Consider the following 23377-nt stretch of genomic DNA (forward strand, 5'->3'; position numbering starts at 1 on the left):
GTACTTGGTGGACTAGTGTTACTATCTACAGTCTGAAGCAGCACAGTGGCTAAATATTCCCTCCAAAAGTGGAGAACCTTGGTATAAATGAAGAAAATGAGGGACAGTAGTTGAGAGTATAACAATGAACAAATGGGCTACATGGTGAGGGAAATACAATATTATCTTAATGAATAGAAGGAATCTCAAAGCAAGAGATGATATTTTCTCCTAGGTCAATTTTATCAGATGCTTGAAATGCTCAAACCAGAGGTTGCTGAGACCATTCCTGCATTGATAACATCTTCAAATGAATACCTGTAACCTTGAGTGGTCTCATCTGGGAGATATTTTCATACAACAGGATGATGGGTGTGAACAGATTGGTAATGACTCAATGGGAACTCTAGTAATGCACCAGTAACTTCTTTTTGTTCTTTTTTGAGGTACTGGGGTTTGAACCCAGGCCTTGAGTATGTTAGGCAAGCACTTTGTCCTGAAGCTATACCCCAGACCCATTAAAACAAATATTTTGAGATAGGGTCTCACTAAGTTGCCCTGGCTGATCTCAAAATTGCAATCCCCCTACACTTGCCTCCTAAGTAGCAAGAATTATAAGCAACCACAACAATTAAAACATATGTACCAGTATGTTTTAATTGTTTTGACCTTTTTTATTATAAAAGACAAGGGCTTATCTTGTGGTCTACAAAGGCACATATCTGGTCTTTATACCCAGGTCCTAGGAGAGAGTTTACAAAGTTCTAGGAATTTGCTGAATGATAGGACTGTCTTTTGTTATTCATAAGGAATCTCTTTTGACCACACTTGAATTTATGGAAATGTTGACTTCCCAGGTAGCTTAAGCAAGGGTGTGGTAACCAGAAATACAAATGATTATAATTTTTAATTCCAGTTATTGACCTCCAGGAAAGGGGTGTGGGCTCAAGGTAAGGCGCTAAAATAATGATTGAACAAGGAATTTAATGAAATTCCTGGTTGGTGAATGCAACTTTGTGCTGAGAAGATAAAGTACTCAGATAAGGAATGGAAGGTCTATGACAACCTCCCCTCAAATATCTGGCCCTATACATCTCTTCTATCTGGATGTTCCTAAGATATGTCCTTAATAACAAATTTTAAATATAAAATAATATTAATGTTTATAGCAGCACAATTCACAATTGAAACCAATCTAGATGCCCTTCAGTAGATGAATGGATAAAGAAAATGAGGTATATATACACAATGGAATATTATTCAGCATTCAAAGAGAATAAAATCATGACACTTGCAGGTAAATGGATGGAGCTGGAGAATATAATGCTAAGTGAAATTAGCCCAGTCCCAGCAAACCAGATGCTGGTTCATAATATGCTGCAGGGGGAAGGGTGGCATGGAAGGATTAAATGAACTCTAGATAGGGCAAAGGGGAAAAGGGGAGGGAAGGGAAAGGAGGGGGTATGGGGGGAAAAAAGACGGTGGAATGTGATGGTCATCATTACCTTAAGTACATGTATGAAGACACAAAGGATGTGACTCTATTTGTGTACAACCAGAGATATGAAAAATTGTGCTGTATATCTGTAATATGAATTGTAATGCATTCTGTTGTCATATATAACAAATTAAAATTTAAGAAAAATTTTGAAAAATTATTGGATTTTGCCATAATTTAAAACTTCTTATCAAATATCATCAAGAAAGTAAAAAGGCAAGCTACAGAATGTGAGAAAATATTCATAGTACCTACATATGCCCAAAGGTTTACATTCAGAATATAAAAAGAACTCCATCAACTCAAAAATAAAAAAAAAAATAAAGAATCCAATTTTTAAAATAGAAAATGACCAAACAGCTACCTCACAAAAGAAAATATGCAAATGACAGATAAGTGTAAGGTCCTTGTTTAGTATCTGGATGACCATCTTAACTGACAGCCGCCATTTTAAGAGAAATTTTGCTTTCCCACCCAATGGCATTTCTGAGAAAAGCTCACCATCCCTTCATACCAGCCCAACCCTTAATCACCCACATTAGGACCTGCTGTCTCTAATCCCTGAGCCTGCCCCATAAAAGTCCCAAACCACAAGCCTGTTTTGCCTCTCTCTCTGCCTATGGACAGATGATCTTTATTTGTCAGCTCTGGCAAGTAAACTCTCGTGGGTATCTCTGCCTGTCTCTGTATTTCATTTCTCCATTGCCCGTCTTCTGGTTCTTCACTTTATTTTCAATAAGGACATTGAACAATTCTTGACACAATTAGTCCTTGGGTAAATGCAATGGTAAAACCACAAAGAGATGGCAACACAGACATCAGAATGATTTAAATGAGGAAGTATGACAATATAAAATTTTGGAGAGGATATGGAATGATCCAATCTTGTTTATATTGCTGGTACAAACACAAAAATGCACAGACATCCAGGGAAACCAATATATCTATATTTTTTTTTTGCAGTTTCCAAAGCAGTTAAATTATAGATATAGCTCATGATCCAACAATTCCACTCCTAAGATATTTAACCCATAGAAATAAAAAAATATTTGCCTACAAAAATATTCATTGTAGTTTTATTTTTTATATTTTTTTAGTTGTAGATGGACACAATATCATTATTTTTATTTATTTATTTATCTTTATGTAGTGCTGAGGATCAAACCCAGTGCCTCACATTTGTGTGGCAAGTGTTCTACTACTGAGCTACAACCCCAGTCCTGCAGTTTAGATATTATAATATCTAAACCAGAAAAAAAATATTATATATCTTTGTTAGCTTACTTCTTTCTGCCCATGGATGCTGCAGGGAAGTTGCTTTTCTTGCTTTTTTTTGTGTCTAAGTCATTTCATAAAGAGTTTGAACAGTTGTGGAAGTTTTTCATGGAGGATTAAGCTTTGAAATAACTGATGAGAATCTTAGGAGGCTTTTGAGAATGGAAAATGCTCCTTGACTATGTGGTAACCAGAGATTCAAATACCAAGCATGACAGAGGTTTGGGGTTTGTCTTGAATACCACTGGGAAGATGTGGATGCACGCCCCTCAAGGGCGATGGAAGTCTTATAGAACCAAAAAGGGCTGCCTCAACAGAATATTCTCAAAGATTATTTCCCCACTTAACAATGAAAAAAACCTTAATGGTAGCATTTAAAAAGACGTTGAAGGAGTGACATCACCAGAATGTCAACAAAACACACACACACACACACACACACACAAAAAGCATCAATTTTGAAAACAACCTATGAACAAAAATACCTTTTTAAGAATCTCAGAGCCCAGCAAAAAGTTCTAACATACCAATGGAGTTTAAGAAAGTTAGAAGAATTATTTCACTTTACCCACTCCCAAACTTGGCAAATCTCATGGTAACAATAATCCTATTAGAGGTGATTTCTTTCATGAGGAAAATTGGGAACATTCTACCCCAGCAGTGTGGAATGCTACTCTGGAGGGTCACATCTTTCTTGCACCACTAAGAATATTGAGGTGATAGGCAAAACCAAGTAGTTAGAAGGGTCATGGAGAAGGGAAGGAGGTAGCTACTTACATGCTACTTACAACTCCATGACTACATCAGGAATTTCATCCATTAGGTACTTGCGACTTCTTACCTGTGAATGATCTACCCTCAACGGGCTCCTAGTGACACCAAAAACTACATAGTACTTACCCTTCCACAAACCCAGCCTGGCTCCCTGAGTGCATCCCCATAGCAGGTGAGTGCAAGTGCTCTCACATGCATCTGGCCCAACTCTGTGGCATTAGAAGAAGGCACACAAACTTGAACATTTTAGGGTATTGTTTTAGGCAACAGGAGGCTGTTAGCCCCTGACTTGTGGGATCAAGAGAAGGCATAAAAGAACACTCCCATTCAGAAAACATAACAAAAGTGAAATCACAAAACAACATTGCTATGGTTTGGATCTTAAGCAAACCCAATACTCCTATGCTAAAGACTTGGTCTCCAATGCAGCAGTGGTCACAAGTGGGGCCTTTGGGAAATGATTGAACCATGGTGATTCTAACCTCATGCATGGATTCATAGCTTAACGGGTTACTGGGAGGTGGTGAAAGCTTTAGGAGGCAGGGCCTAGTTAGAGGAAGTCAGTCATTTGGGCTATTCCCATGAAGGGTACATTTTGTTTCTAAACACTTTCTCTCTCTTTTTGCTTTCTGGCCACCAGGAAGTGAGCAGCTTTGCTCACTATGTACTTCCCACCATGATATTTTGCCTTTCGCAGTCCAAAACTCAGTCTTATATGATGGAATCAACTGACTATGAACCATGAGCCAAAATAAATTTCTCCTTTTAAGTTGATTTTGTTAGGTATTTTTCACAGTAATAGCTAACACAAACATAGATGTGTATCAATAGGCAAAATAACTTATGCCTATTTTCAGTAGTACCTAAATATATTTATAATATGTTAATAATATATTCAGTAGTACATAAATATATTTGCCATATTTATATATTACTATATTATTTGGTAATACAAATAATAATTTGATATACATATCTATTTGGTAAATCTCAGGGGCTTTTAAAGAGCAGAACATGTAGAGGTTCCTGGAAGGTGGTATATCCTGAAAGAGCATAAAAGCTCTGAACTCTTTCACACATACTTTGCCTTATGTATTATAAATTTTTAAAAAGTATATATATATATATATATATATATATATATATATATATATATATATATAGTTTTTTTTTTAAATGAATCACAAAAATATTATATAAGTGTAAAACCAAGCAGAAAATAAACATAATGTATGATTTTATTCTAGAATAGGAAAAAACACTAGTTTATGATAATATAAATATCAAAGTTTTTTATGAGACTGGGACGAAGCATAATGAAAAAATTTTGAAATGTTCTATGGTAACATACATTCATCAATACTGATGCATGCTACACTTAATATCCAAGAATTTACACATACTTATATATCAGATAAGACATTGGGTTCTCAGGGCTGGGGATGTGGCTCAAGTGGTAGTGTGCTCGCCTAGCATGTGTGAGGCACTGGGTTTGATTCTCGGCACCATATAAAAATAAAATAAAGACATTGTGTCCATCTAAAAAAACTAAAAAATAAATATTACAAAACAACAATAACAAAAAAAACCCCAACGGTTCTCAAGGACTATCATATCTCTTAGTCATTGTATTAAAAGTTAAGCCTCTGATCTTTTTTTTTTTAATTTTTTTTATTGGTTGTTCAAAACATTACAAAGCTCATGACATATCATCTTTCATACATTTGATTCAGGTGAGTTGTGAATTCCCATTTTTACCCCAAATACAAATTGCAGAATCACATCAGTTACACATTTACAATTTTTACATAATGCCATATTAGTGACTGTTGTATTCTGCTGCCTTTCCTATCCCCTACTATCCCTCCTCCCCTCCCCTCCCATCTTCACTCTCTACCTCATCTGCTGTTGTTCAATTCTCTCCCTTGTTTCCCCCCCTTTCCCCTCACAACCTCTTATATGTAATTTTGTGTTACATTGAGGGTCTCCTACCATTTCCATATGCTTTCTCTTCTCTGTCCCTTTCTCTCCCCCCACTCGTCTCTGTTTAATGTTAATCTTTTCCTCATGCTCTTCCTCCCTGTCCTGTTCTTAGTTGCTCTCTTTATATCAACGAAGACATTTGGCATTTGTTTTTTAAGGATTGGCTAGCTTCGCTTAGCATAATCTGTTCTAATGCCATCCATTTCCCTGCAAATTCTATGATTTTGTCATTTTTTAGTGCTGCGTAATATTCCATTGTGTATAGATGCCACATTTTTTTTTATCCATTCATCTATTGAAGGGCATCTGGGTTGGTTCCACAGTCTAGCTATTGTGAATTGTGCCGCTATGATCATTGATGTGGCAGTATCCCTATAGTACGCTCTTTTAAGATCCTCAGGGAATAGTCCGAGAAGGGCGATAGCTGGATCAAATGGTGGATCCATTCCCAGCTTTCCCAGGAATCTCCATACTGCTTTCCAAATTGGCATCACCAATTTGCAGTCCCACCAGCAATGTACAAGAGTACCCTTTTCCCCACATCCTCGCCAGCACTTATTGTTGTTTGACTTCATAATGGCTGCCAATCTTACTGGAGTGAGATGGTATCTTAGGGTGGTTTTGATTTGCATTTCTCTGACTGCTAGAGATGGTGAGCATTTTTTCATGTGCTTGTTGATTGATTGTATGTCCTCCTCTGTGAAGTGTCTGTTCAGGTCCTTGGCCCATTTGTTTATTGGGTTATTTGTTATCTTATTGTTTAATTTCTTGAGTTCTTTGTATATTCTGGATATTAGGGCTCTATCTGAAGTGTGAGGGGTAAAAATTTGTTCCCAGGATGTAGGCTCTCTATTTACATCTCTTATTGTTTCTCTTGCTGAGAAAAAACTTTTTAGTTTAAGTAAGTCCCATTTGTTTATTCTTGTTATTAACTCTTGGGCTATGGGCGTCCTATTAAGGAATTTGGAGCCCGACCTCACAATATGTAGATCATAGCCAACTTTTTCTTCTATCAGGTTCAGAGTCTCTGATTTGATATCTAGGTCCTTGATCCATTTTGAGTTGACTTTTGTGCATGGCGAGAGAAAGGGATTCAGTTTCATTTTGTTGCATATGGATTTCCAATTTTCCCAGCACCATTTGTTGAAGATGCTATCCTTCCTCCATTGCATGCTTTTAGCCCCTTTATCAAATATAAGATAGTTGTACTTTTGTGGGTTGGTTTCTGTGTCCTCTATTCTATACCATTGGTCCACCTGCCTGTTTTGGTACCAGTACCACGCTGTTTTGTTACTATTGCTCTGTAGTACAGTTTGAACCCTGGTATCGCTATACCTCCAGATTCACACTTCCTACTTAGAATTGCTTTTGCTATTCTGGGTCTTTTGTTTTTCCATATGAATTTCATGATTGCTTTATCTATTTCTACAAGAAATGCCGTTGGGATTTTGATTGGCATCGCATTAAACCTGTAGAGAACTTTGGGTAATATCGCCATTTTGATGATGTTAGTTCTGCCTATCCATGAACAGGGTACATTTTTCCATCTTCTAAGATCTTCTTCTATCTCTCTCTTTAGGGTTCTGTAGTTTTCATTATATAAATCTTTCACCTTTTTTGTTAGGTTGATTCCCAAGTATCTTATTTTCTTTGAGGATATTGTGAATGGAGTGGTTTTCCTCATTTCCATTTCAGAAGTTTTGTTGCTGATATACAGGAATGTCTTTGATTTATGCATGTTGATTTTATATCCTGCCACTTTGCTGAATTCATTTATTAACTCTAGCAGTTTCTTTGTAGACCCTTTTGGGTCTGTTAAATATATTATCATGTCATCCGCAAACAGTGATAATTTAAGTTCTTCTTTTCCTATTTTTATGCCTTTAATTTCTTTTGTCTGTCTAATTGCTCTGGCTAGTATTTCAAGAACTAAATTGAATAGAAGTGGTGATAGAGGGCACCCCTGTCTTGTTCCAGATTTTAGAGGAAATGCCTTCAGTTTTTCTCCATTTAGCATGATGCTAGCTTGAGGTTTAGCATATATAGCTTTTACCATGTTGAGGTAAGTTCCTGTTATCCCTATTTTTTCAAGTGTTTTGAACATAAAGGGATGCTGTACTTTGTCGAATGCTTTTTCTGCATCTATCGAGATGATCATATGGTTCTTGTCTTTAAGTTTATTGATGTGGTGGATTACATTTATTGATTTCCGTATATTGAACCAGTCTTGCATCCCAGGGATGAATCCTACTTGATCATAATGCACAATTTTTTTGATATGCTTTTGTATTCGATTCGCCAGGATTTTATTGAGAATTTTTGCATCCAAGTTCATTAGAGATATTGGTCTGTAGTTTTCTTTCTTTGAAGTGTCTTTGTCTGGTTTCGGGATCAGGGTGATGTTGGCCTCATAGAATGAATTTGGAAGAACTCCTTCTTTTTCTATTTCTTGAAATAGCTTGAAAAGTATTGGTATTAATTCTTCTTTAAAGGTTTTGTGGAACTCTGCTGTATACCCATCCAGTCCAGGGCATTTTTTGGTTGGTAGTCTTTTGATGGCTTCTTCAATTTCTTCTTTTGTTATTGGTCTGTTTAAATTGTGTGTGTCTTCCTGACTCAATCTGGGTAGATCCTATGACTTAAGAAATTTATCGATATCTTCATTATCTTCTATTTTATTGGAATATAGGGTTTCAGAATACTTTCTAATTATCTTCTGTATTTCTGTAGTGTCTGTTGTGATATTGCCTTTTTCATCCCGTATGTTAGTAATTTGAGTTCTCTCTCTTCTTCTCTTCGTAAGCATGGCTAAGGGCCTGTCGATCTTATTTATTTTTTCAAAGAACCAACTTTTAGTTTTTTCAATGTTTTTTTTGTTGTTGTTTCAGTTTTGTTGATTTCTGCTCTAATTTTAGTTATTTCTTTTCTTCTACTACATTTGCTGTTGTTTTGCTCTTCCTTTTCTAGGTTTTTGAGGTGTAGTGTGAGTTCATTTATTTGTTGTTTTTTTTTTTCTTTTTTTGAGGAAAGAACTCCAAGAAATGAATTTCCCTCTTAAAACTGCTTTCATTGTGTCCCATCGATTCCGGTATGTTGTGTCTGTATTGTCATTTGTCTCTAAGAATTTTTTTATCTCCTCCTTTATGTCTTCTGTAACCCATTGATCATTCAGTAACATTTTGTTCATTTTCCATGTGATGTAGGATTTTTCCTTCCTTCTTTTATCATTGATTTCCAGTTTCATTCCTTTATGATCAGATATGGTGCATGGTATTATCTCCACACCTTTATATTTACTGAGAGTTGCCCTATGGCATAATATATGGTCTATCTTTGAGTAGGATCCATGTGCTGCTGAGAAGAACGTGTATCCACTTGATGATGGTTGATATATTCTATATATGTCGGTTAAGTCTAGGTTATTGATTGTGTCATTGAGTTTTATAGTTTCTTTGTTCTGCTTTTGTCTAGAGGATCTGTCCAGTGGCGAGACTGGTGTGTTGAAGTCCCCCATAATTATTGTGTTGTGGTCTATTTGACTCTTGAACTTGAGGAGAGTTTGTTTTATGAACATTGCAGCACCATTGTTTGGTGCATACAAATTGATAATTGTTATGTCTTGATGGTGGATGGTTCCTTTTAATAGTATATAGTGTCCTTCTTTATCCTTTTTGATTAACTTAGGTTTGAAGTTGATTTTATTCGATATGAGTATGGCCACTCCTGCTTACTTCCGAGGGCCATGTGAGTGGTATGATTTTTCCCAACCTTTCACCTTCAGCCTGTGTATATCTTTTCCTATCATATGAGTCTCCTGAAGGCAGCATATTGTTGGATTTGTTTTTTTTTTTTTTTTTTTGTTTTGTTTTGTTTTTTAATCCAGGTTACTAGCCTATGTCTCTTGATTGGTGAATTTAAGCCATTAACATTTAAGGTTACAATTGAAATATGGTTTGTACTTCCAGTCATGTTTATTTATTTATTTATTTATTTATTTATTTATTTTAGTTTGGCTAGTTTTTCCTCTTTGGTTATTTTTCTCCCCCTTTACTGAGATACCTCCCACTGTTAGTTTTGGGCACTATTTTTCAATTCCTCTTCTTGTAGTATTTTGCTCAAAATGCTTTGCAGTACTGGTTTTCTGGCTGTGAATTCTTTTAGCTTTTGTTTATCGTGAAAGATTTTAATTTCATTGTCAAATCTGAAGCTTAATTTTGCTGGATACAGTATTCTTGGTTGGAATCCATTATTTTTCAGCATTTGAAACACGTTGTTCCAGGATCTTCTCGCTTTCAAAGTCTGTGATGAAAAATCAGTCGTTAACCTAATTGGTTTACCCCTGAATGTAATCTGCATCCTTTCTCTCGTAGCTTTTAATATTCTCTCCTTGTTCTGTATGTTAGCTATCTTCATAATTATATGTCTTGGAGTTGGTCTATTACGGTTTTGGATGTTTTGGGTCCTGTATGCTTCCAGGATTTGGCAATCCATCCCATCTTTCATCTCTGGGAAGTTTTCTAGGATTATTTCCTTTAATAAGTTGTCCATTCCTTTGGTTTGATCCTCTGTGCCTTCTTCTATCCCAATGACTCTCAGATTTGGTTTTTTTATGAGATCCCATATCTCTTGGATAGATTGCTCATGAGATTTAAGCATCTTTTCTCTGTTGACTATATTCTTTCCAAGTTGACAAACTTTGTCTTCATTATCTGATGTTCTGACTTCTACTTGATCTAGTCTATTTGTAATATTCTTGATAGAGTTTTTAATCTGGTTTATGGTTTCTTGCATTTCTAGGATTACTGTTTGGTTTTTTTTTTTTTTTTTTTTAATCTCTATCTCCTGGTAAAGCTCGTTCTTTGCAGTTTGAATTTGTTTGTTTAGTTCGTTTTCAAAATATACTTTCAATGCTTGGACTTGCTGTCTCATGTCTTCTCTAATATTCTGTTCCATCTGAGTTAGGTATGCCTTGATTTCTTTCCCTGTCCATGTTTCTGATGCTTCTAGGTCCTCCTGTAGGTTTAAATTGTCCTGCATTGTTTGTAGTCCTTTTTTCCCTTGTTTCTTCATGTTGTTCACGTTACTTTCCAGCTCTGTTTTACTGCTTTGTAACTGCTTTCTCCTATATATTTGTTTTGGCTTTGTTTATCTCTGCTGTCTCTCCTTTGTGGTGGGAGATTATATCTAGAAATGTTGGGCTTTATTGTACTTTAAAGCTAATTCATTCAGTTCATAAAAGGCTTCTGGATCCTGTATGCATATAGTGATTTGTTGTTTGTTCTTAGGACTATATGTTTAGGTTAGGTGCTATGATGGTACGAGGGTTAGTATGTCTTGGTTACTTTAGAAGATTGCTCTACTGAAGGTGGATACTAACAGGCAATTGGATCAAGGTGTTGGTAGTACCTAGGTATTTAGGAGCCCTATAGACAGCCTCGAGACATTCTCCTATTTGCATTTAGACAATTACATGTAATGGAAGACATAATGCTTGGGATGAAAGTTGGGGGTAGGGGAATGAAGGTGCTCTTAAAAAGAAAGAAGGAGAGAGAGATAGATTAGAGGAGAATGAAAAGAACAATAAAACTTAAAACAAGAAAGAAAGAGAGAAGGAAAAGGGGAGAATGGAACAGAGAGAGAAGAAGATAAAAGAAAAAAAAATATTGAAGTCTTAGAGATCCATTTTCTTCTCTTCCAGTAGGCGGAGCTGTGCTCTCCGAGCAGAGCTTCTGCTCTCTACCTGCCCATAGCAATCCCTGTAAGGCGTCTCCTGGTAGTCTCTTGGACTTGTCAGTCCAGAGCCGTTTCACTTCTCTGGCCCTTACCCCCCTTCCTCCTGTCAGCCAGCCAGCCAGGTCCTGCTCACCAGAAGCGGTTCCCCAGAGATCTAGTTACACTTGCAGCCCCACCGCGTGTCCCATTTAAGCCCCAGTGCTGTGGTAAACTGGCGGCTAAGACCTTGGGAGTCACTGCTGGTGATATGGGGGGTTGGGGGTCGGGGATCCCCTCTGCTACCCTACAGACATGACCCCTGAGAGGTCCATGAAGTGTCCTGGCTACTTGTATCTGGATGGGGAGGGAGTCACACAACTGCTGAAGTGGATTCTGCTGGGAAGGAATTCCGTCTGCCGACCTCCGATGATGTCACCCCTCTGCTATGGCGGGCCCCAGGCTCCTTGCCGGAGTGTCCAAAGGGAGGGGTGGGACTGGTGCGTCCCAGGTTGGCTTCAGCTCCCAGCTCGCTATTTCATGAAGGCTTGGCTAAAGACTTCTTCCTGCCAAGCTGCATCTCGGAGGTTAGCGGGACCCGGTCGCATTTGCTGCTGGCAGACGGGCCGGCAGCCACACAGCAGTGCGCAGACTGTGCCTGGCGGAACTGGACCTCTGCGTCTCCTGGCAGGGATTTGCTCGTCTGGGGCAATCTGTCACTTCAAAAAATCCTAGTAGCTCCCGGCCGGTCTCTCTTCAGTGGAATTTTGCTAGGAGATCTCCGTTGGTAGAGTGTAAGCGTTATCTATGCATCCTTATGACCCCATCACTGGGGGGGTATTGAAAACGCTGCCTCTCTGCCCGCCGCCATGTTGGATCCCAAGCCTCTGATCTTAACACAGGATAAGGCTTAAGACAGGCAAATTATTTCTGCTCTAACTCACTTGGCACCATCATTTACCAAAAGCCTGCATTTCAAACACACTGAACATGACATAAAGAACCATTAAGATAAAATTATTTTAGGACTTGGAAACAGGCTTAAATTTGTATCTTCTTCCCTGATCCAAATATAGATGTCTGGAAAATGCAAATTCCTCTCTCATAATTTCTCTTCAATGATGTCACCTTCTATCCCTTAAGAATTTTATAGTTTACTTACAGTAAGTAAAGATATTTGGCCACCGACTGCACAATGGTGAACAAGATGTCCTTATCTTCAAATGCTAATGACTATTTATAAACATGCTGTAATTCTGATAAATTACCCAGGTAACACACTGATAAAATAATAAAATTCATTAAGGAAGGCATGGCTAATTTTATAAAGATGAGAAATAAAAGGGAGATTTTAATAGTTTTTGACAATTGAATTTCACTTTGAAGTACAAGATAACAAATACAGGACTAAGGCCCATGGAAAATATATCTGTGCACTGAATATATAGGTGGAATAAGTATATGGTTACTGGGGTGTATAGCACCTTGGTAAGGAAGAAAGAAATCTGAAAGGCAAATTTAAACCCAATTATTGAAAGTCTATGAATTATATGCTTTTAAATGTATCCCTCATAACTAGTGATTTTTCCCTGTTATTACTCTCATTTGCTTGTTTTACATACTGCTCTTACTGATTTACCTATTGTCCATGTGAAAAACATTATTACAATTTTCATAACAGTCACATTTTAAAGTGATACTTCTTTCACATATATTGACATTTATATGGTTACATACAAAAGAAAATCAGACATGCAAACACACACACTCACACATGCACATGACATCCATGATGAATTTGGAGACTAGTGGTGATTAGGTGCCCAGGACAGAATTTGAGACTTAATTGCTTCTGACCACAATCTTTCTCATTAAATGTCATGAAAGCACAAATGTTCTGCCCTATGGCAATATATCATCTGTGTTAAGCACCTCAAGTGGATTAAAGCCAATTAATAATCAGAACTAACCATATATAACACATGAGCTAGAAAATGATGCTATATTCCTTTGCTTTCTGTTACCCATTCTAGAAATTTCTAAGAAACTATCTGAAGCCATAAAATAATCATCCCTAAGGACCTAAGAAATCATTATGGTCTTATGTCATATGTTGAGAATTTATAAGAGACAATAATGTATTTGTTACGATTCTCTAAAATTTCTGATTTAGAGCATTTGATTTTTGGAATGGTATTTTAATTTACATTGTAAGGGATTCTGATTTAGCCACTCATCTCAGGAAATATTTGTCATTATCTAAAATGTCTATGAAGAAAGATAACTTTTCTGATTTGTTCATCAATATGTAAAAAAAGTGTTTGTGTGTTGGCTTATATTCCATAATACTCATGATTCAAATGAAATGAATGTTGACAAACATGTACATAAGCTAAGACTATAGTGCCTCCTATCATTCCAAAATTATGAACAGTCACCTCCAAAATTATAAACAGGTCTGAGTTGTTTATATTTATATTCCATTCCCACAAGGGCATCTCCTCCTCATCTCCACACCTGCCTCTTTCCTCAAACTTTCCAAGGCACCATCTGCATAATTAATAAGCTCATAATCTCAAATTACTTACCTTAAATTTTCTACACTGCTTGGCATTCAGTGAAATTAGACTCTTCCCAAATGAAACCATTTCATTCAGAACTTCCTCATGAGAAGATATTTCTACCCTCAATATCTCAAATTATGATAAATGAGCTACTGTCTTCATTCCATTTTTAGACCATTATTCCTTTCAGTCTTCTTTTCAAACTGCATTGACTCATTAAAGCCCATGCCATCTTAGCTGAACAACCCTCTAGGTATTTCCTACACTATGATCTGAGACAGCCTGTATCAGAATCACTTAGTGTATTAATTAAAATGCCATTTTAAGGCAAGCTTGTTCTGATTCTCTAAATCATAAATTCTAAAAAAAATCTTAATTTTAACAAACTGTGTGAATCTTATGAATTCTCATGTTCAAGCACCTTTGTTCCTTTTCTTTTTGCTGCTGTCATTTATTCAAGTCTCTTTCTTTCAACAGGCATTTAAATTTTGCCATTAAATGACCCAGTTTCCTTCTATACCAAAGCCCTAGTTCTTATTCTGAAGTACCACAATTCATTATTTTGAACATGTAACATCTTTTTCTTCCATTTCCAAGGTAGTTGCCACCTTTTACTCTCAGTACACATTATAATGCTGGCTCATAAACTTAGTCTTCCTACAGAATTACTCCAGCTCCAAAATCTGGGAGTAAAATTGTCCAATTCACTTTCTGTCCTAGTTTTCCTCTCAGCTACTCCCTATATTTCTTGCAACTGAACAGAAGGATAACAAAATATTGTATAAAAATTGATGTCTTCTAGGCTGTGAGAAATCATGAAGCATCCTCATAGTGATTATACTATATTTTTATGACCAGTTCAGTTTTGGTTTGCAAATAACAATTCAACTTTAAAAATTTAATGTGACTCATCCAATCACAAATATGTAGTAGTTCTTTTTGAACATGAGTGGGAATAATGCCTGAACACAGTGTAGGCAACAGTGCACAGGGGTCAGCTGAAGAATGAACTCAGTAGATCAGAAAATCCATGCACGATAGTCAACAAGTCTGAGTCATGATTTTAGTTAGACCAACTAAAGTAGTAGACACTTTAAAGCAGCAATAAGTAGATTTTTAAATATATATATATATATATTTTTTGTTGTCAATGGACCTTTATTTTGTTTATTTATGAGATTGCTGAGAATTGAACCCAGTGCCTCACACATGCTAGGCAAGCACTTTTCCAAGGAACTACAATTCCAGCCCAATAAGTAGTTCTTTGTTGGATAATATTTAAAAGCCAAAAAGGAGGTAGCATAGTAACGAGCCCCAGGCAGCCAGTAAGAAGCAATCCTCTCTCTACTAAATAAAAATTATTTTGGTTAATATCTGTGTCTGCCATTTGAACATAGCTCCAAAATGTTGATGATTTTGTATGTTGTATCTGCCATTCTATAATCTAGTATCTGATGCACAATAGGTACATAATAGGAAATCAATGAATATCTACATGGAAAATGAATAAGAATTGAATTTGATAAAATGAGACATTTCGTTAAAATAAGGACATAGAATGAAGAAAAAAACAAACAAAAGCCAAGTGCTTTAATCAAGGGTTCAGAATGTCAATCCAAAAATTTAGAAATGTGGACATAGAATCTTAGACTAATTACATCAGGGAACAGTAAGTGTGGTTAGTTACATTTTTTCATTGGGTAGAGCTAAGTGCATTAAGTGGCAATGATGTTATATTGAGGCAGAGAGACAGAAATAATTCAGAACAAAGATACATTAGATTAAATTATAGAAGTAAATATGATTTTTTTTCTTAAAGTCTGTGTCTCAAAACTTTAGAAATATTTTTGGGACAAGACATTTAGATGAAAGCACTTAGTTGACTTGGAAAAACATAGAATGAAACTTAAATCAATGTAAAAGCATGAAATATATCACTTGGTATCTTATTTTGCAAGTGTTGTGTTTCTTTTGTACCCCCCACATTTCAACAGTATTATATACTTTTTTAAGAAAATAACTATTAAATATATTAATTTCTATACCATCTTGTGCCTAAATCAGCATCATGAAGAAATTAAGGGCCTAATAAATGACAGAAGGATAATAAAATATTGTATAAAAATTGGTATCTCCTGATGGCTGAAACTGAAATCACAAAATATAGTTCTTTCCTATGTTCTGCAGCTTTTGTGATGAGGTTGCTTCATTTTTTTAAGCAATAGGCAAACAAATATCAACCTTTTTAGTTATTCTGGGAAACCCAGTCCTCCTCCTTAATCTTCTTAGTGCTCCTTTTACTTCCTTGTTCCTCAGAGTGTAGATGAAGGGGTTAAGAGTTGGGGTTACTACTGTGTAGAAAAGGGTGAGAAACTTGCCCCGTTCATGAACATAGCGATTTTGGGGTTGAGGGTAGACACCTGTGACGGTGCCATAGAACAGGGAGATCACAAGAAGGTGAGAAGTACAGGTACCAAATGCTTTCTTCTGTCCTGCATTCGACTTTATTCTCAGTGCTGCATGCACAATAGCACCGTAAGAGGAAAGGATAATGATCAAGGGAACCACCAGAAGAAAAATGCTAACAATGGACATTTGGGTTTCATTGTAGGTAGTATCTGTATTGGAGAGATGAATAAGAGCTGGGACTTCGCACACAATGTCATCTATTATCCTGGAGCAGAAGGGTAACTGGAGGGTGGCAGGGGATTGGACCAAAGACTGCACCAGACCAGTTCCCCAGGCAAGGGTTGCTAGCTGCAGACAAACTCTGGGATGCATGGTAGTGGTATATTGCAGTGGATGACACACTGCCACATAGCGGTCCATGGCCATGATAACAAGAAGGACACACTCAGTGGCTCCAAGCCACAGGAAGACATAGAGTTGAATAGCACAGCCAATATAGCTGATAGTCTTCTCTGGACCCCATAAATTAACCAACATCTGTGGCACACAACTGCTGGTGAAACAGAGATCTAGCAAGGAAAGGTTGGAAAGAAAGAAATACATGGGGCTGTAGAGCTTTGGATCCTTCATGGAGACAAGAACTATGACCATATTTCCTGCAAGTGTCAAGCAATAAAAAACCAAAATGATCCAAAAAAGTACCTTCTCCAAATAAGGTTTGTCAGAGAAGCCCTGGAGGATGAAGTCACTGTGGCTCTCATTGCAACTTGTGATCATAGCTTCTGGGGCAATTGCCTCCTTGGGAGATGGATCAAAAGTACTTGTTCAAAAGCCTGAGATGAGTCCAGTTCAGGGACAGGAAAAAGGGCAGTATGGCTTGTTTGATTCCTTTCTGATCAAAGATGAGATTTTTACCTGATGTATTTTGGGAAAAAATACAAAATTTAGTGAAGTGCTTTAGTATTTTTTTTTATCAATCATTCATTCTCTCTCTCTTTCCTTCTTTGACATTTTCTTCAATTTTGATAACTTCACTATAAATATTATGCAAAAATATCTAAGCACTTGCTATTGAAAATCACTTTGCTAAATGTTAGATGTTCTGCATCTTTGCTCGTAAAGAGTACACATTTATCACTTTATTTCATGATTTTGTACATATATATTGTACTGTTCACAGCATATTACCTTTCCATATCTCTCTGTTTCTTTTATTTCTGTCTTTGAATCTCAATTCATCTTTCTCTCATGTTTCTCCTTTTCTTCTTCATTTCTTTTACCCTTCTGACTTCTCCACTTTCTGTTCTTCACTCCTTCTTTTTATTCCTTTTCCATTTTTCCTTTTCAATTTCTCTTTTATTTTTTCAGCCACCTTTATGCGGTGTGATCTTATGAAACATATTTAACTATTTCATTCTTACATGGTTCTCTCCTTAAATTTTCTATCTGAAAATTGAGAAATCATAGAACCCACATACAATTGTTTGAAGACCTAAATGTGAAGCCACATAGAAAATACTAAAATGAACCCCTGACACATAGTAGCCTTGCAACCTCTCTGTTAGCCATGGTGATAATGATGATGATGATATTCAAAGAATTTTTTTCCAGGGCAGAACACCAAAATATATAACCAATGTTTTGCAGAGTGTGAGTAAAAATAACATTTAGAGAAATAGAGTATTGTATTTCTAAATTACCTTCTTTGCAAAAAAGCTTCAAAAATAAATGTAACCTTTTAAAAAAGTTTTCTAAGTTGTAGATAAACACAATACCTCTATCTATCTATCTTTCTATCTATCTATCTATCTATCTATCTATCTATCTATTTATTTATTTTTTGCAGTGCTGAGGATTGAAGCCAGGGCCTCACATGCTAGACAAGGTACTCTACCACTGAGATATAATCCCAGACCTGCTTCCCTTTCTTTATAAGTTAGGCATATTTCTTCTTCAAAGCAGAAATATTTGTATTTAATATCCTCTTAATATCTGTAGTTAATATGCTCTTAATTCAATGAAGAATACGACTTGATCATTTATTGTAGTATTTCACGTTCTCAATTATTAGAGAATTTTTTCCTGTTTAATAACCTAAATTTATATTCTAATATACTTGTATTTTTTTTAAATTATTCAAAATAGGTGATGATGAAAATAGTAGAAAAAGTGTTCTATAGAAAACAAAAAACTTACAAGGAAGACATTAAAATAATATATTATGCCTAAGAAAAACTGACATAAAGTAATATTTACAACACATTCAATAGTTATACTCTTACCTTGATCCATGTACTAGAAGCAGATTTAGTTAAAATTTTCACAACTAGTAATTCTTATCATTAAAGAATATTAATAAACACATTACACTCAATACAAGTATTTTTTTTTCTTTTTACGGCATTTAGATGCATTGATCTTTTACAGTTTGAATTTTGTCATATTTTTTATGTTACTCAAATTTTCTTTGCTAGTCCATGCATTCCAGAAAATCTATACATTATCTCTGACTTTTTTCTGTGCTATTGTTTCTGTAGGATTTTTAAAAAATTAGTTGGCACTTTTGTTTTAAATTTGAGTTTGATACTATTGGGAAAAGAGTAGTTTGATGTTTTAAAGAATCTCATCTGTTTTTTTTTCCCCATGTTCAAAGTTAACAGCTTCTTATTCCATCTTTTAATTTTTAAAATACACTTCATAGCAAACAACTTCTGGTGTATGGTTTTTATTTTTTCAGATTATTCTTCCTTGCTAGTTTGTTTTCTAATACTAGTGTCTATATATCTGCATCTAATTTTATATATCTATATGTCTATCCCTCTACTTTATCTCTTCCAGTTCCTCATTAATTTCTAATCATTTTTCCTCACATCAACTATTTTTTTTAATTTTTGATTAAAAAATTAGCTTGTTTTCACTATGCAAGATGCAAGAATTTTCTTCATCTTCGTTTCTGTTGAGATTGTCTTCTTCCTGCAAATACCTATTGTCCCTGTGATTTTTTTTCAGCTCACCTCCTCTGCTTTTCTGTATAAAGGGAGTTTATACAGAAAGCCAGTTCATTCTGATTCCTGCAGTTACAAATGTAGAGTACAGCATCTACATTTCACCTCCTAAAGTAGGTGATTCTGGTGCCAGTGTAGCTCATCTCCTTAGCCCAGTTAATTCCAGCAGAGCAGCAGTGAAGAGTTCTGTGTGAACTCAGATTAGTCTCACACCTACTGTCAGTGATGTATCACATCAAATTGTATATATCTTCCCTCTCTGCCCCATGGCCTTGTCTGATACCATGGGAAAACTTTTGGCACAATATCAAGTGATGCCCAGAAGTGCAGAGATTTAATGACCCTGGGGAAACCCTCAACCACTGAGGATGGTAGTGAGTGGGTAAGTCCTTCGACCACTCTTACTTCAGGTAAAAAGATTCTTTTCTAGGATGATCATAAGAGAACTGAGTTCCCATTGCACACAACCAACCTATTATATCCCTGTGTTTCTTGTATATTTTACCTGTTTCACTCCCCATTTCCCTCATTCTTGTTCCTAAAATCTCCTTCTGAATCAGTTATTTGCACCTAATTCTCCATCCTAAGGGAGACTATTGGAAATAAGACCTAGGATTTAACTATGAGGGTCACAAAGGTAAAGAAAAAAAAAGACAAAAGACAAACAAACAAGAGACAAAATGCATATGCTCAATGGGGCTTTTGTGCTACAGTGAGGGCCCTAAAAGGGAAGAGGCCATACTTTGGGACTTAGGATGGTGTATATATGTATAGTTGCATCTCAAAAAAAGTATTTCCATATTGCTTTGACCCTTCCAAACTGACTGAAGCTGTCTCCCCCAGACTGGTAGAGAGAATCCTCCACTGGCCTGGAAAAAATGCAAAGCTTTAACCTGAGACCGATTCCTCATAAGGTAGTACAGTCTTCAAAATCTCACTGCCTTCATTTAACACCCCAAAGCAATGCTAATGTTTCCTGCAACAAGAAAGAAATACCTTATTCTAAAAATTGCAGGATTTAACAAAAACCACCAGGACTCTTTTTAGGGGGGAAATAGTTTTTAAAACTGGATAGAAGAAAGTTTATAGACATACAAATACTCTTCCCTGACTTCCCAATGACATTCCTGGAAAAGAATACTGAATCCAGTTTTAATCTATTTCAGAAGTAGCTTATTAAAATTTTGATATAATGATATCTATGAAGAATTAAATGAAGTTACCTTAAGAGGATAATGAGATATGTACTCCTTGTTTGTCCTAGAGACAACTCCTTTTATTAGAAGAAGAGGGGATGTAATAGTTAAAGAGACAAGGTAACTTTGAGAAGTGTTATGTCAATAGATTGACAATAGAAAATGTTTTCATGGAATTAGTCTCTCTAATTTCAGGATGATTTCAAATATGTAGAAACTAGATGACAGTTTTTAACTATCAGGAGCTATCTAAATATAAGGAAGAGCAGGGTGTGATCAGAAGCCAGAATGCTTTGACCCACAAAGATCTGTGGTGATGGATAATAGCCTATAATCTTTTTAGCACTTCAGTAGATTTAGAGCTTCTTGAGTTATGTATCTTGCAACTTGGTAAAACAGAAATGGAAACTGCAATAAAAAGGAACAAACAAACAAAAAGATCTTTCACCCAGTTTTCTTATCTAGACCAGTTCCCAGACTTACATACTATTAATTAAAAAGGAGGGAAAGTCTTTTAAAGAATTTTAGAATGCCACTTCAAAACTATAAGATAAATATTCCAACAAATATTTCCTTGTAGGGATCTAGAGTCATTTACCAGAGTAATTATCCAAGAGGAAAGACAGATACTGAGATAAAAATCTTGAGGACTGATTAACATAGGGGCTAAGTGTTACTAATATTAGGGAACAAAAAATATCATCATGACTGCTAGATAGAGGGTTACAGAACATAGGAGACATATAAGATCCTGGTTTAAGTCCAATGAGTAACTAGTCCAGTGGGTTTCTAGACCTACCAATGGTTATTTCCTGGATCCATGAATGTATTATAGAAACAGAATATACTTAACAGATGAAAAAACTCTCTCATTGATGCCATAATGCACTAAGAGCCAAGAGAATATCCATAAAATTGCACTTCTCTTCCAAGATCAGAAGCAATAACGAATCCTCAAGAAAAGGCATAGATTTTATTTCAGTCTTTAAAATACAAAGGTTGAAAATTTAGAGGAACTATAGTAGATAAAAGTGCATTGAACATTTAACAAAAGATTTCCCCAATTGTAGTTGCTGTATCAGTTGTAGAACCTTTACCAGAAAAAAAAATTAATACAGTCTTTGGTGAGTTGTTGATATGTTGAAGAGATCATTTTCAATACCAATCAGTAAAAAGAATCAAAAGCAATTTACATTTCTGTGGGAAGTACTATAGTTGATATTTATTGTCTCACCTTGGAGCCATGTTAACTTTCTTTTCAGACAAAATATACTCTGAAAGGATTTTGAATGTCCTTATCCTTTAAAGAAAATACACGTTCCCCTATATTGATGGCAGTATCCTAATCAAACCAAATGAGTAGGAAATGTCAAGAAGTTTGAGTGCCAGAGTGAGACATAAAACCTACACAGATTTAGGACCACTAAATTAGTGGAATTTTAGAGGTTAAATAACCTGTTTTACTATTTCTTTAATATTAATATTTTATTTAATTAAAATATTTTTATTAAAGAAAATATATTTTTATTCCTTATTGCAAGAAAAGAGGCATGGTTCTTGATGGAATTAAATAGAGTTGAAGGCAGCATATACCACACCAAAGTATCCTACTATGGACTATTTGTTACGTGACTGAAAAGGTTATTAACTTTAAGTGGAGAGCAAGGGATGAATTTGTAGCAAATAGAGCTTATTTTGATTAAGTTATCTCAACTAGTGGCCCTGCCATCTATTACCTACTGCTGTTCCATCAGTGCTATACTCTCAATTCACATCTGTAGTCTCACTGGATTCCCAATTGACCAAGTCCTGGAAGAATAAGAACCTCACTTAGGACTTTTAAAATGGTCAGCTGTCATGAGCCATCCATGGGTTGCATGTGGGTCATCACACATGGAAGCCTAGTGGAGAGAAACATTTGGTATCTGAAATAACCAGGGCACATTTTCTCTGGTCAATTGCCTAGGGACATGTGAATTTCTATCCTGCTCTGCAGTGGCCCACACAGCACCTGATATGGGTGTGACCTGTCAAGATGTCTATCAATCTGCTGACTGCAAGACATCATGAAGCAAGACTCCGCTCTTGAAACCTCATCCCTGCCTTTGGTGTGACTCCTTAAATAAACCACCAGAACCATCTTTTCTTTGTCTAATTCGAGTATACATGTGGACTAGATCTATCAGGGGGTTCACTTTTATAAATATATATCTGACTATTTGTGTTTTGCTATTCACTAATTGTTTGAGATTTAAGTTTTAGGGTGGCTTACATCCTCCTAGGCAGGAAGAAGAACCCCCTAACGAGACACTGGCCATCACCCCCATTAGTCAGTCTTCAATTTGTCAGTGAACAAATGCTGCAGTATATTCCAATTTAGTGTTGCCCTAAAGACACTAGTGAGGGAAAACTCTTTCAGTGGGCATAATTGTGCACAGCACATTTGATAGTCTCCTTTGTTTAGAAAGAGGAATGGGTTAAGATATGGATGTATATGAATTTTACTGAAATAAGGGTCTTGATCCAAACATGTGGATGGTACTCAATTCATTTTTTATGTAATGGGTCCTCAATAGAGTAGATATGGTGGAATATATGAAGGCTAAGTACATGCCTAGCAGCATGGATGATTTTGGACCAACACTGTTGCAGGAACTGCCATTGCTGACTGTGTGAACTTTCTGACCATTAGAAAGGCAAAAAAACAAACAAACAAAAAAAAAAGAAAGGCAGAATTCAATGCTGTGCACATGATACTTTGGTACCAGGCATGAAAGAGACCAGCCAGGCTATTGGCAATTTGATCACATAAAACCTTTAATCTCAGAGCATGGAGTCATTTGTCTTTAAAGCATTGACACTTTCTAAAAATTTGTATTTGCTTTGGTTGCCTGCAGTGTTCTGCTTAGACAAATATTCCTGATTTATTGACATTTAATCATGCTTATATAATTGCCTCATAGTAGGGATATGTGTAATATTGGT

The 23377-nt window shown here is 36.0% G+C and overlaps 1 protein-coding gene across 1 annotated transcript; it reads right to left on the bottom strand.

The window, feature by feature from the left end:
• Window positions 1-15996: 15996 nt before the first annotated feature.
• On the bottom strand, window positions 15997-16968 carry LOC114083852 (olfactory receptor 2H2-like). The gene has a single exon (XM_027925124.2). It carries the CDS (start codon window positions 16966-16968, stop codon window positions 15997-15999), a length of 972 nt encoding a protein of 323 aa, XP_027780925.1.
• Between the last annotated feature and the right edge of the window lie 6409 nt (window positions 16969-23377).

Source organism: Marmota flaviventris, chromosome 6, assembly GCF_047511675.1.
Source record: "Marmota flaviventris isolate mMarFla1 chromosome 6, mMarFla1.hap1, whole genome shotgun sequence".
Taxonomy (NCBI): domain Eukaryota; kingdom Metazoa; phylum Chordata; class Mammalia; order Rodentia; family Sciuridae; genus Marmota; species Marmota flaviventris.

Excerpts from the sequence above, each read along its gene's own strand:
- LOC114083852 (XM_027925124.2), bottom strand. The coding sequence starts at position 16,968 with ATGATCACAAGTTGCAATGAGAGCCACAGTGACTTCATCCTCCAGGGC.